We start from the raw sequence: 14,968 nt of genomic DNA, 5'->3' as shown, positions 1-14,968 counted from the left end.
AATCCTACCACGTTCAAAGTCAGTGAGCTTTTTTGCTTTTGCCATCAGGAGGTCTTGACAGTGTAAAGACTTGACAGAAAATGACATGGAATCCAGATTTTTGCACAGCTTTTGGCTTTTAAAAACTATGGTCTTAAACTTTTGATCAGCTGAAAAAAATCATGTTTGAGTGTAAATGCAGTTTGCAGAAAACTCAGAAGTTCTTGTCTCTTGCACTGATTTTTTCCTTTAACATTGTGAAGCTCTACTTAGAACCTTCTTAAGATCCAATAGGGCAAAATGCAAATTCTTGCAATTTTTTGACTGGTCTTAAGATTTTGATCAGGAGTGTATAACAGAGCTTACATAAGACAAAATGGCTGTCACATTTTTCAGTTGATTTATTGTTCACTGACTTTTAAGTTCCTTTCAGCTTCAGTGCGGTCATTTTTAGACACATGGAGCTGAAATTTGGTGTGGCAGTAGCTGAGACAGATCCCCATCTTATAATGAATGCCAAAAAAAATCAAGATGGCCGACAAAGCTAACGAGGTTAAAATTTAGACCAAAACTTGTGCATGCTCTAACGTGACAACCGTGTAACCTAGTAAGGTCAAACATCACAGCTAGAACCCTCATGGGTCAAAGATCTATGCTAGGAATTTCCAAGTCACAAGGTCAAAGGCCAAGGTCACAAGAGCCTGAGTGCTCTAGCTCTGAAACCATGTACAGTAGGAAGGTCAAACTTTACAGCTGGACTACTCATGGGTCAAGGATCAGCCCTATGGATTTTGAGATCAAAGGACAAAATCACATGGAAAGAAGGCTTTAACTCCAAAACTTTGTACAGTAGGAAGGTCAAACTTGATGGGCACCTCATGTGTCAAGGATCAGTCCTTTACAATGCCTGTCTATAACTGATCGGCTTTTGGAGTCATTGTCATTCAGTATAAATGCACAAAGTGATTCAGGCCCCTTCAAAGTTTCTCTAGGAATATTCTAATGTTTATGTTTTTGTTTAAATGGCCTTTTGTGTATTCCAGCTTCTACCCAGAACACATTCTTATTATTGTCTGCTTTTCTTCTCTTTCTCTGCCTTTACATTCATTCATCCATTACGTCCCCTGTGTTTTTCACTCTGATGACATACCCTCCACTGTTTGTCATTCTCATCTATATCCACGTCTCCTCTCTATGCAGATGGTACTATGGGAACATAAATCGTGGTAAAGCCGAGAAGCTGCTGCTTGCTTCCCAAAACAAAGATGGAGCATTTCTGGTTCGCATCAGTGAGAGTCATAGTGATGAGTACACAATCTCTGGTAAGTGCTTTCATCCTCCTGTCTATTCATATAATAATTCTTTTTTTCAACCTTTATCTAACCAGGCAAATTCCATTGAGATCACAGATCTCTTTTTCAAGGGCAGCCTGGGCCTGAAGGCAGCCTCACATGCATGTTTTTTTATACTGTGGGAGGAAACTGGAGTGCCTGGAGAAAACCCACACAAACATACAAACTCCACACAGAAATACCCCAGGTCCAACTTGGGGTTTGAAACCAGAACGTTCTTCCTGTGACGTTCTTCTTTTTTTTTTTTTTTTTTAAACATATATTTATTAATTTTAACAAGAGAATAAGAAACATACATACATTCACTTACAAAGACTTAAAAAGTAGACCTAGACCAGACAAAGAAAAAAAACAAAACAAAACAAAAAAAAAACCCAAAAGGACATATACACAGGGGAAAAAAGGGATTGCAGCAGACCCTCAATAGACCAATCAACGTACACATCAGTTTGGCTCACCATATAACCTTATAACCAATCCCCTTTCCATCCATTGAATTGGATATCATTTTGGCACAGCCAAGTGTAAAAAACAGACCAGATAACCCAAAATTTATCAAGCTTGTTCTTAGTAAAATAACTGATTCTCTCAAGTGCGAAGTAGAATGTCATTTGTGTAGTCCATTGTGAAATTCCACATAATGTCCCTTTCTTCCAAGAGAGTGCAATACAGCGTTTAGCTTTCAAAAAGGAGACATTTAGTAGGGATCTCAAGTTGTTTGGGATAATAAAGTCTTCAGGATAAATATTCAAGATACACATTTTAGGATTCAAAGAAACCTTTTTACCAATCATCTGGCCAATCACCATCAATACATCCTTCCAAAATGCCAACACTCGAGGACACTCCCACATACAATGAAACAAAGAACCTTTTTGGGAGGTACATTTAATGCAGGTGTCAGGAATATTAGGGTTAAAATGATGCAATTTAACTGGAGTGATGTATTGCCTAGTCAGCCATTTGTATTGTAATAATTTGGAATTTGTGTTAGCAGATTGTGTATGAATCGAAGTGCAGGCTTCTGACCACTCCTCACTTGACAGGCTCTCTCCCAAGTCCGCTTCCCATGCTTTTAGGATGTTAGCCGAAGATTCTTTACATTTGTCAACAAACAAGGAATAAAGAAGAGACATCTGTCCTCTGTCATATAGGTGACTTACAATAATGTCTTCTAATGAAGACAAAGAGGGTAGATCAAGATTATTTTGTTGATCTACAAAATAAATGAAACTCTGAACTTGAAGATATTTATAGAAATGTTTTGTAGGAATGTCATATTTGTTTTTAAGGTCTTCGAATGACATAAATACACTCCCTGTAAAAAGATCAGATACCTTAGCTATCCCCTTAGCAGACCACAGTTTAAAACCTGGGTCTGCTCTACCTGGACCAAAGTCCCTATTTCCAAAAATGGGTGAGAACTGGAATAGTTGTTGCTTTTTTCCCAAATAATCAAGTACTTTTTGCCAGACAAGCATTGTATTTTTCAGAAATGGTTTTTTTGTTTGTTTAATAAGCTTTTTCCTGTCTGATGAATACAAGTATAAGTTTATAGGAATAGAAATCAGCTGGGACTCCATTGTAATCCATGCTGGGGGCTCTCTGGAAATAAAATAAAACATAGCTGCCCTGATCTGGGCTGCCCAAAAATACCATAATAAATTTGGCAGTTGTAAACCTCCTCTGTCATAAGGTAGATATAAAAGGGACAGTCTCACTCTAGGACGCTTACCATTCCAGATGAAGTTGGAAAAAGCTTTATTTATCTCCTTAAAGAAGGAGAGGGGAGGGGAAAGTGGAACTGATTGGAAAACGTATAAAAATTTTGGCAATATTGTCATTTTTATAATGTTGATGCGACCTATTAAGGAAATGGGTAGTTTGGACCATCTTTCTATTAATTGCATAACTGATTCTGTAAGGCGATTATAATTGGTTGGAATAATATCATTTATTGTAGGGGTAACTTTAACCCCTAGATAGGTAAATCCTTGTTTAGACGCTACATAAGGAGTTGAAACTGGAGGATTGAGGCGTTCTTTCTCTGATAGGTACATTATTTCAGATTTAGCATTATTTACCTTATATCCTGAAAAAACTCCAAAAGACTTAATTAAATCAGTTATTATGGACATGGTGTTACCCAACTTGGAGCAAAACAGGATTATGTCATCTGCATACAAGGCTAAACGATGTTCCAAGCTCCCTATTCTTATGCCGGTTATATTATCGTGTCTGCGAATTGCCATAGCTAAAGGCTCGATGGCCAATGTGAACAACAGAGGAGAAAAGGGGCAACCCTGCCTTGTCCCACGTTTCAATTTAAAGGGAGATGAAGTTAGACCATTGGTTAAGATTTTAGCTTGTGGGTTTGAGTAAATTAACTTTACCCATCTAAGAAACTTCCCTCCTATACCAAAGCGTTCCATAACAGCAAACATATATTGCCATTCTATCCTGTCAAAGGCCTTCTCTACGTCCAGCGACAGGATAGCATTGTCTGGAACTTCAGATTTCTCAAAAATTACATTAAACACCCTTCTGATGTTGTGAAAACCCTGTCTTCCTTGTACAAAACCATTTTGATCAGGGTGGACCATCATGGGTAAAAGTAGCTCCAACTTCTTAGCTAACACTTTACACAAAATTTTAACATCATTATTAATAAGAGAAATTGGCCTATATGAGCCACATTGAGTTGCAGCTTTACCTGGCTTCAGAAGTAAGGAGATGATTGCTGTATTAAGTGAGGGAGGGAAAGATCCTTTTTTAAAAGATTCTTGATACATGTCAAGCATTGGAGGTATCAGTTTGGATTGAAACGTTTTATGTATTTCAATTGGAATTCCATCAGGTCCCGGGCTCTTACCACCTTTCATACCAGATATAGCCTCAGACAGTAATTGTGCATTGAGCTCAAAATCAAGTGATTTTAAGGAATCACTATCTAGGGGAGTAAATTCTAACAAATCCAAGAAATCGGTTTGTGCCTGGGGAGCTGAGTCTGAGTAGTCTGAGCTATACAATTTGTGGTAAAAATTTGAAAACGTGTTGTTTATTTCTTATAGGTCAGATGTAAACACCCCTTCAGCTGTTTGAATTGAGTTTATTGCTTTATCTGTTTGTTCCTCTTTGATACGCCAAGCCAACAGCTTACTGGCCTTTTCACCTTGTTCAAAGTATGATTGTTTCAGTCTCATTAAGCTTTTAATTGCTTTATTTGTAGACAGCATGTTGTATTTAGCTCTTAACCTAAGAAGTTCTGTGTTTAGTTGGGTTGAAGGATTATGAAATAGTTGTATTTCTATGTTTTTAATAGTTTTTTCAAGTTGTTCCAATTCTTGTTTGTTAGTTTTATGCTTGAAGCTGGTGAAACTGATCATTTGGCCTCTTAAGAATGCCTTAAAGGCCTCCCATCTCACAGTAGCCGAGGTTTGGTGAGTGTTCAGTTCAAAATACATATCTATTTTTGTTCCAATAAATTGTATTAAATCTGGGTCCCTAAGCCAAATTGATTGTAGACGCCACTTTGATGAAAAGGAAAGATTGGGAACCTTGAGGCAAAATGACACCGGAGCGTGATCAGATATTACTATACTGTCATGCCAACTATTAGTAATGTGTGGAATTAGGTCAGCTGAAACTAAATAATAATCAATTCTTGAAAATGTTTGGCAAGTACTAGAATAGCATGAGAAAGAAGACTCATTAGGATGCATATTTCTCCATATATCAACCAAATTGAGATCTTTCATAAAGTTAAGTAGTTCTTTCCTTGTTTGGAGATGAGAGATGTCTTTGCCTGTAGATCTATCTAACGTTGGCATGAGCGTACAGTTAAAATCGCCTCCTATGATGTACCCTCCAGGAAGCGACGCTACAGACAGAAACGGGTGTCTAAAAAAAGCAGGGTTATCATTATTTGCATCGTAAAGATTAACCAAATTTAGTTTCACAGACAGAATCACACATTGTACAATTAGATATCTGCCATACCGATCTTCAGTTACATTGATGAGCTGGAATGGCACCGAGCTGTGGATTAGTGTAATTACGCCCCTCGAGTGTGAGCTAAAGGAAGAAGAAAAAACCCGACCATGCCATCTTCTCCTCACTTTACTAACATCATCGGGAGTCAAATGAGTCTCCTGGAGGAAAACTATCTTAGCTTTTAAATGTTGAATCCTTTTCATCACCTGTCTCAGTTTGACAAGTTTATTCAGACCTCTTACATTCCAAGAGGTGAACTGAAGGTCAGAAAAAGGGAAAAATTATTCCAGCCATGGTACGTGCATTTAAGAGTGAGCTGCAGAGGGAAAACATGACGAATAAAGACAAGAAAGTATAAACACAACAAGCAACAATTAGACAATAGGGTGTAAATCCCCAAACAAAGTACACCCACCCAACCCACTGAAAACACTTCCCAAGGAGCTGTCCAGGCTCGGCCATGAAGCCCTGTTGGTCCACCTCAGCACTCATGATGGAGAGGAACAGCATATAGAAAAACCCCATCAAACCACAGCCCCCCCAAAAAACAGTGATGGAATTAACAACCAATAAACTATAATAAAAATAGACATACACTTGCATGTATTAACCTTGGTTACCCTAACCATATTGTAAATTGACCATATGTATTAAGCACAAAATAGAGATGCATTAATAACCATTATAAACCATCAACCCAAAGAACTGAAAAGATATGATTTTGGAAAATGCACTTAGAGCTATGTGACCATATTTGCAAACATAGTGAAAGATGTTTAAACAGTGTCACCTAATTGTTCATCTTTATTGGACCTCTACCTGGTTCGTAACCAGATTTCGCTCCTGCTGGAGCTGCAGGACGAAGGACTCCGCTTCTGCTGCCTTGTCAAAAGCGTAGCGTTTCTTCTTGTAGGTCACCAAAAGTGTAGCCGGGTGAACAACACCGTAGCGCAGCTCCGGTAACTCCAGAGAAATAGAAGATAGATCCTTTTTCACTTGGTCAAATATCTTGCGCTTTTTCAGAAGTTCGTCAGAGACGTCCGAGAAGAACATGACTCTATTATTCTTCAAGCGTATTTTTCCCCTCGCCCTGGCAGCCTTCATGATCCGGAGCTTGTCAGCGTAGTTCAGCAGCTTCATGATCACCGCTGTGGACCGTGTCCCTGCAGCGTCAACCCGCACGACTCTGTGTGCTCTCTCTATGATCAGCGGGATCTGGAACGTTTCTGCACCAAGCACTTCAGGAAGCCATTTCTCCAAAAATGCACGCATGTCAGAACCTTCAGTCCCCTCAGGGAGACCGATAAGACGAAGGTTGGAACGGCGACTACGATTTTCCAGGTCGTCTATCTTTAGTTGCAGAGCTTCAATAGCAGTTTTCATAGCAGCGTTATCGGTTTGCAAAGAAACAGCAATATCCTCGTTAGCGCTAATTCTGTCCTCTGCTTGTGTAACACGCGCGGTAACACTTCTTATATCCGATTGCACCCCCTGGATAGCAGTTAGCAGGCTATCAAATCTCTTCACAAAGTCATCTTTCATCGAGTTAATAGTTGCCACAAGGTCGTTAGTGATACCTACTTCCGTGGCCGCCAGACCATCACCATCTGTGTCTGTGGGATTGTTGTTGACGGGAGGCATATCCGAAGCGCCACTGTCAACTGGGGGAGAAGCTGCCCCGTTGCTGTAGGCCATGCTAGCGCTAGCTAGCCCGCTACTCCTTGACTGTTGCGATGGGCTCAACATAGACGTTATTAAAGCCTTTTTGGAGGTTGGTTTTGCGTTCTTTGGTGCCATCTGGTCAGCGATAACTAGTACAGTTGACTGAAGAAGCGAGAAGCAAGATAGTACAGGTTGTTAATTTTTTTTTTAAAGAAAATTGGAGAGGGCTCCACCGCACGTCCGTTCAGCACCACGACATGACTGGAAGTTCCGACGTTCTTCTTTATAATTAATTAAAACTGACTTATTTTTTCAGTTTGTTAACTATTGGTATGAACTAGGGCTGGCACTATAGACTAATTAGACTAATTTTATTTTGATTAATCCATTGACAACTTTTTTAATTAATCAGTTAATTCGAACAACTAATTTTCTTCCAAAGATTCAAATTAACAATTTTATTTTTGATAATTTTATGTACAACAGTCAACTTTGACTTTTACAGTTTGTCACAAAATATGTAAACGGACTTGCAAAGTACAAAATATAGGGTTAAAGTGCCAAATACAGCATTACAAATAAATAAAATGAAACTTAAAAAAAAATGGAATAATGGAGGCTTTACCTTTATAACTTGGTGTCTTTGTTCTTTTAAAACAGCCTACATGTTTAATTTCAAATATGAATTGTATTTATTAATTGTATGTATTATATGAATTTATCAGATGTAAATGTTGTTAATTTTGTTGTTAACACTATCTACACAATTACATGTTTTTGAAATGGGCAGAATTTAAACCTGATATTAGGTTAGTCTTGGAGAGTAAATTTGATGTTTCCAATGTCAGCAAGCGATCAGATATTTTTTGTTTTTCTATTAGATGTAATCCTTTAACGTGGAATGTTCTCTCTGTGTCTGGGATGAGTCTCTGCCTCAAGCAGAGTTCAAGTATCTGGGTGTCTTGTTCATTGTGATTGTGGAATAGCTTGGGAGATGAATCGATAGATCAGAGACTCATCTCAAATAATGGGAGTGGTGCGCCAATCTGATGTGGTAAAGAAGGAGAAGAGCTGAATGGCTCTCGATTTACTCGTCTGTGTGTGTTCACAGCTTCAATCCTCACCTTGTGACAACCCACTCGTACAGTCAAGTTGGTTGCACCACTGTTCCTTATTGCTTTGCTGTCTTGCTGAGCAAGTACAAAATCTGTGAGATTGTGGAAAAACAAACAAAACAAAACAAAGGGCGTCAGCACCAGTGCACCGGAGTGGATTTGTGTTTATTTATTCATGGACAATACAAAATACAAAACTGAAAAAAACTGACATTTTTGTTGATTGTCTTATGTGTAAAATTTTGTTTATTTGTTGTCATGTCCAAAAGGGTCTCCACCTTGTAGTGTTGGTCCTTGTGTGTTCGGTTAACAATAAAAAACTCCATAAAATCCTATTTGTCAGGAGGGATACCTGGCTGGCACCCCTTGAAAAAAAAAATATAAAAAATTAAACCAAGAAAACCGTCACATAAAATAGTGGCACCGCAGATGACACTCATGAAAATTAGAATGACAAATATATTTGGAGCACTGAGACAAAACAAAAATCAATAAAAATATATATTAAAAAAATTATGATAATAAACTAGAACTGCAAGCAGTTATAAACGGGTTCCAAGCCGCCACGCTCTGCCCCTCTCTGCGCACTCTGCTCCCGACGTTCCGCCAGCGTGGCTTCACCGCGTCTTTCAGCCAGTGGACCGAGTTGGAAGTTGCCAGGATGGTGTGTAGTCAAAGACTACACACACCTGTAAGACGCAATAATATAAATTCTTAAGAAATCTCGGGAAGTCAAAGCTAACTGCCATTTTATACAACACAGAGCCAAAAAAAAAAAAAATAATTCATATAAAATCCATTATTCATTCCAGAAATACCAAAATATTCTCAGATGAACAAGTGTACATTTGTATTAATATGTATTTATCTCCATGTCCCTAGTTTCAATGCTGTTTCAGTAAAAAAAAAAAATGTTAACTGTAATTTCACAGCGAGCCAAATAAATATTCATAAAGAATCCAAAACACTTAAAAAATTACCAAAATATTCTCTAATGAATATGCCTACATGTGAAATAATTTTCTTTTATTTCTGTTTCTGGATCGAACACATTCTTTATGAAAAATTGAAAACTTCATTTTCATGATGTCCAGCTAATACGCAAAAAATCTAAAAAAAATGAGACTTTATTATAAAATTTCTTAAATATTCCCACATCACCGTGTGTATATGTGGAATAATGTTTGCACTTCGGGAAATCCCCACACTCAACGGCTTTTGTACAACAAATATATTCAGAAATTTGTTAAAAATCAATAATGCCTCAAAAAAATCTCAAAATATTCACAGATGACCATTATCATGTCCTTTGTTTCCCCAAATTTTCCAATCCACAATAGTCTAAAGCAGTGTTTCTGAACCTTTTTTGGGCCAGCACCCTCTACTCCATTATCCAGGCATCTTAACCCCCCCTTTGTGTGTTTTTTGCCTGTTTACGTCAATAAATCTTTTTTATTCATGGACTTAAAACATATAATACATGACCTTGGGTATGGTCCATCAGAACATCTCTGTGGGGCATTCTCTACCATGTACTGCTTCAATGAGTCCCCTACGTCCTGTGGTGAAGGCCATTGAGATGGATCTTCTGAGTAAGGCCATGCCCCAACCCTCTCCTCTGCAGCTCTCTGTTCCTCTCCATCATCATCATCATCATTGTGTCAGTTTGGGAAAAATGACACAGTGGTGGTCAGCAGAAATTCAAACCCTCCTGGGCAGCTAGGTTTTTGTGGCCTCACTAGTGGAATTATTCCTACCTGATGTCATCTCTGCTCTCCTCTACAGCAGATGATCACTGACCTGTCTGTCTCCTTCATTCCTTTTCTGTGTTGGTATTATTTTATAGCTTTAAATAAATTACACATCTTGCTAATGCACTTTTTTAATATAAATTATATTTTTAAATTAATCACTCTGTATTAAGTGGCTGTTCCTACACCCTAATATTAGACCAGCCTGTCTCCTTTTCCTGTCTGTCCTGATTCTTTCCCTCCGTCCTCTCAGCTGAATAACATGAACTTTGTGTTCAGGAGGTTTAAAAAATACAGCAGTCAAACCACATATAAAAACATGAAATCTTAATTTTAAATGATATCCTTGATGGATATCAGTTAGTGATCAGATGCTTCATCTTTCATCTTTATCCTTCTGCCTCTTCAGGTTTCTGCCTCTCCAGCTTTAGCTCTTTGTCATTAGATGATAACACGATTAAAATAAAAACAATTGCGCTCCTGCGCGTGCTTGAGGGGAGCACGACAGGAGGGGAAGTGAAGGAGCGGAGGGCGCCTGATCAGTAACGTGTCTCTGTTATCGATCATATCATTTACACATGCGCAGACAGCTGGTAAATACAGAAAATGCTACTGGATTGGAGTGGAATGAAGCGGGTCTCCTCTTTGCTGTGAGATTGACAGCTGTCAGTGATTGGGGAAATGGGCGGGGCTTACGGCACGATGAGGACAGGAACTGCAGTATGATTGGTGCTTTCACACATGTAGCCACCAAAGTCTCCAATACCAGAAAAAAGTCAGTAGATTTGTCGCTAGTCGCTTTAAAAAAATGGCCAGACTGATCTGAAAACTTGCTAAATATAGCGACAAAGTCGCTAAGTTGGCCCCTATTGTGCTCCAGTCCGTGCGGAAAACATTGCGCTGCACATTGGTTCGTGTTCCAAAAAAGGGTGTGTGCGTGTGTATTTTTTTAGTGTGAGAAATACAAAAAGTGGCGTGTGAGCGTGTGCGCTTCATGAAATGCGTGTGTCTCACAGTCAATGCCTGAAACTTGACAGCCCTGCTTTTATTCATAGACTAATTAAAGATTGTGACTGATGATAAGACTTTAAAGTTCACAACAACACAAATAAAGTTGCAGAAAAAGTGGCAGCGGTGTCAGCTGACATCGATCCGGTGTTACACCGACTGATGCAGTTGCTGTGATGCACTTGTCAAGCCGTAGGTCTCTGGTTTTAGAATGTTTTATGTTTTATTGTTGGTTTGTGTTCATATGCTTCGGGAACGCTGTTCTGCAGTCGTGTCAACAAGGCATCTTGTCCAGAAAAGAAAAGTTAATGTGCGTCTGGATGCTGGACGCTTTCAGGGAAAGTCCGACAACAGAATATTGTTCTTGTAAATGTTTAACCACTGCGATAACAATGCGCTCACGGTGTATCCTTCAGGGAAATTAACCCATTTAAGAAAAAGAAATAATTCCAAGGGTAATACCACTAAAGAGAGAGTTATTTTCTCAGAGTTACAAAGTAAAACAATATTCTGATGTCCCGTTCTCCTGAAGGCAGCACGGAGATGTGCGCCAGCTGAGAGAAACCGAAGAGAAACACCATCGATACAGTTGCAGTTCCGTGACGGTTTTAATGTTTTAGGCCACATTATTTTTGCAAGTAGTTCAAAGTTTAAACTGATATTGTTGTGAATTTTTGGTGTAAACTTTACCTTCAAGCCAACCCCCCTCAAAAGAATATCAACGCCCCCCTTTTAAAAATATTGCTGCCAGCGCCCCCTACCATACTCTCAACGCCCCCGTTGAGAAACCCTAGTCTAAAACTTTTTCCAAAATAAAATAAAAACCAGCTATGTTGGTTAGCATTTACATGTTTTCAATTATTGACCATAAGGGGGCCCTCAAACTCGAACGGCATTTCTTGTGCTTTGTAGTTAGGCTAGATCTGAACAGAGTACCAAATTTCAGGTCATTCGGCCAAACAGAGTCCGAGTTGATACTGCTAGCCTGAGTTATGAACTTCGTAAATAGTAACGACACGCTTGAATCTAGAGCCACAAATTTTGATCAGTACTTTTAGGGTTCATGCAAGGAACATATCCTGTTTGTCTTAGCACTCTCAATTCAACAAGGGATTTTTTGTGAATTTCTCTAAATGTTAAACACTACACACAGTTTTGCACATAAGCCACATCCACTTTGACCAATCATTACCATATTGAGAACATAGTTTCAGGGTTGTATCCCGAATATACCCACCAAGTTTCACGTAAATCCATTCAGCCATTTCGGCAGTATAAACTTTACTTCTTTGTAGCGCTTTACTTCTTTGGGTCGGGCTGAAATCTTTTTTTATTTTGGCCTTAGGCACCACTGATATAAAAAACTATTGATAAATTTTAAACTGTTCGTAAGTTACGCAAAAAACTTTTGTTGTTTACGCATAATTTATAAACCGAACAGTTTTTCAAAAATCTGTTCACATCGTTTGGTTAGCTAGTGGTCCAGTCATACCACGTGAAGTTTCGCTTTATTTGGCTTTAAGCCTCGGGTGGAGGTTCCGCATATAATATAATTATACAATTTTTTTTCAAAACTTATGTTAAAAGGCATAGTTTACAGAACACACCAGAATAGAGATACTGTGCGTACATCTAATAGTTGTGAAAGAATTTGCAAAAAGGCATTACTTGTTGTAACAGTGCCACCTAGAGGTCAACTTTTGCAACTTTTGCCTTAAACGTAGAGAGCGCAATTCTGTAATGGATCAGTAATTTCAGCAAAGTTAAAGTTCCATTTGGCCGAGTTCAAAGCTCAAAAGTGAGATAGCATATAAGCCACGCCCACTTCATTATAATATTCAGGATATCATCTTCAGGTGCAGTCTTGATCATCTGTACCAAGTTTGGTGTAAATCCGTCAAGCGTTTATTCAGATATAAATTTTTTGAAATTATAGCACCCCCTACCGGTATAACTGCATAAAATTCAATACAAAGTGGCAACATCTCATCCACTATGGCAAATGCATTCAGATCCCAATAATCTTAAAGTATGGCGGAGATATACATAGTCAACCGTTGTGCTAGCTAGCGCTGAAGTGTTTGCTAATGCGTCTCTCGCACAAAATTCAAAAATTTTAAAACTTTTCCATCATCGCTTCAGCAGATCGGTTTATAGATGTTATGTACCAAGTTTCACGTTTATTCCAGGTTATAATGTCAGTGTAGTTTTCGAAAGTAGTCGCGCTATAGCAAAAAATCTAGTTAGGTGGAAGGTATGAAGAATCATCCAAACTTTAAGGTACCATCAAGGTTTTGAGTGTAGGACTTGCGGTTTAAGAGTTATTATCAAAAACGCATTGTCCTTTGCTATAGCACCCCCTAGGTATGGGGCGATATGATTTTTTTTGTCTGAGTAGCGGTAGGGTTTTTCTATCAGACTGTCTGGTTGGCTTTTACCCAGCAGTTTCTGTGTTTTCTGGCCTACACGTTTTAACGGAGAAGAATTTGTACCGATGAAAAATCTGTACAAAAACGGTAGGGTTCCCTGCTCCAATGGGAGCAGGCGAATGGCCATGCCTCGCATTGGCCGTCCGCTCACTTCCGCAGGCTTGGAACCCTAATAATAGAGAATTATGAAAAATCCGTACAAAAACAATAGTGTTGCCTGCTATATTTTCTAACAGCCTCACTCAGCTACGTCTCAGCAGAGTAGAATCAAAAGGACTCCATTAAAGCTCACCAGCTTTTCTGAATAAACATGCCCACAACAACTTCTGACCAATCACACAGTACTTGGGGCAAACCCCTGTGAGAAAAAGTTTGGCCAGGACCTTGTGTCGTGAAGGGACGGGCAAAGCTGACTTCTCATTAAGTATGCAAATGCTTTTAGAGATGAGGTGAGTAGCTCTTTCACTAGGAGAAGAACAGAGTAGAGCTGCCGCTCTTTGCATAAAAAAACTCAGATGAAGTGGTTTAGGCATGTCCCACTTGGAGTAGATCCCCCAGAGAGACTCAGCACTCTCTGGAGGGATTATATATCTTTTCTGATCTGGGAAAACTTTGGGGACCCCCCAAGAGGAGCTGGAGAGTGTCTTTGATGAGAGGGAAGGCTTGGTTTCTCTTCTGAAGCTGTTACCTCTGTGACTTGAGCACAGATAAGCAGGAGATCTTGGACAAATGAATTGATGATTTTAGCTTGATCCTGGTTAGAAGCTGAAAAAAATTTCTCTGACAACAATGTAAATTGTACAGGCTTAAAATTAAGAACTTGTATCCAAAAGTATTAGCCTAGGAGTGGGTGTTATTATCTTTTTCTCTGAAGGTGACCAGACTAACTGTCTACACTTTCTTGCAGCACGAAGTGAGGGGAAAGTGTTCCACTTCAGGATCCAACGTTCTGTTATCGGAGCATACTTTGTCTCAGATAAGCTCTCTTTTGCCACCCTGGGTGAGCTGATTTCCTACTACCAGAGGAACCCTCGCAGCCTGGGAGTCAACTTGGTTGATCCCTGCATACAGCAGGTAGGACACTGATGTTTTTACTTAGATCTTTAACCCCTTACCATTTCAAGCAGTTTTTTCTCTCCTAGATTTTTCTCTTTTTTCATCAACTTACTGTACATGGAGGAAGGGTGTTGAGACCAGAAAAACCAAATGAGGCTGTAGAATGAAGTTTTATTGTCGTGGAGTTCAAATTTTAGAAAATTAGCACAAAAGAATCACTATAATTGAGATGTTTTTCTGAGGGAAAGTCCAGGTCCTCTCCAAACTGTACCAAATGGATATGTAACTTCAGAAAGCTCTAACTCCTGCATGCTTCCACATACAGGCATCAGTGAGGGCTCAAATGAAAGGTGACACTGAGACGAATCCTGTTCTGCAAATGAAGTCACTCTCAATATGATTATTATACAGTAGAGGATAAATAAAAACAATAAAATACTTATTTTCTCTAAAGTACATAATAAAAAATGTTCCAAAACAAGTTCAATTTGTCAAAACGTGTATTTACTGAAAAATTATGAAAAAGTAATTACATTGAAACAAACTACTCACAAACTACTGCCACACATAAACTATTTACAAACCATTTCACTGTTTCTACTTCAAATTCAGTGTCCAGTTAC

General features: G+C 38.9%; 1 protein-coding gene across 2 annotated transcripts in view; it reads left to right on the top strand.

The window, feature by feature from the left end:
- Positions 1 to 14,968, top strand: part of LOC108241808 (tyrosine-protein kinase SRK3-like) — a 113,643-nt gene that overhangs the window by 27,933 nt on the left and 70,742 nt on the right. For both annotated transcript variants that reach the window (XM_037976851.1, XM_017426238.3), the window contains exons 2-3: positions 1,180 to 1,301; positions 14,197 to 14,363. In XM_037976851.1, coding sequence (XP_037832779.1) covers positions 1,180 to 1,301; positions 14,197 to 14,363 — 289 coding nt within the window. The remainder of the gene's footprint in view (positions 1 to 1,179; positions 1,302 to 14,196; positions 14,364 to 14,968) is intronic.

This window comes from Kryptolebias marmoratus, linkage group LG8, assembly GCF_001649575.2.
Source record: "Kryptolebias marmoratus isolate JLee-2015 linkage group LG8, ASM164957v2, whole genome shotgun sequence".
NCBI classification, from domain to species: domain Eukaryota; kingdom Metazoa; phylum Chordata; class Actinopteri; order Cyprinodontiformes; family Rivulidae; genus Kryptolebias; species Kryptolebias marmoratus.
The sequence above is the reverse complement of the archived record's forward strand: the minus strand, read 5'-3'. Positions and strand labels throughout refer to the sequence as shown.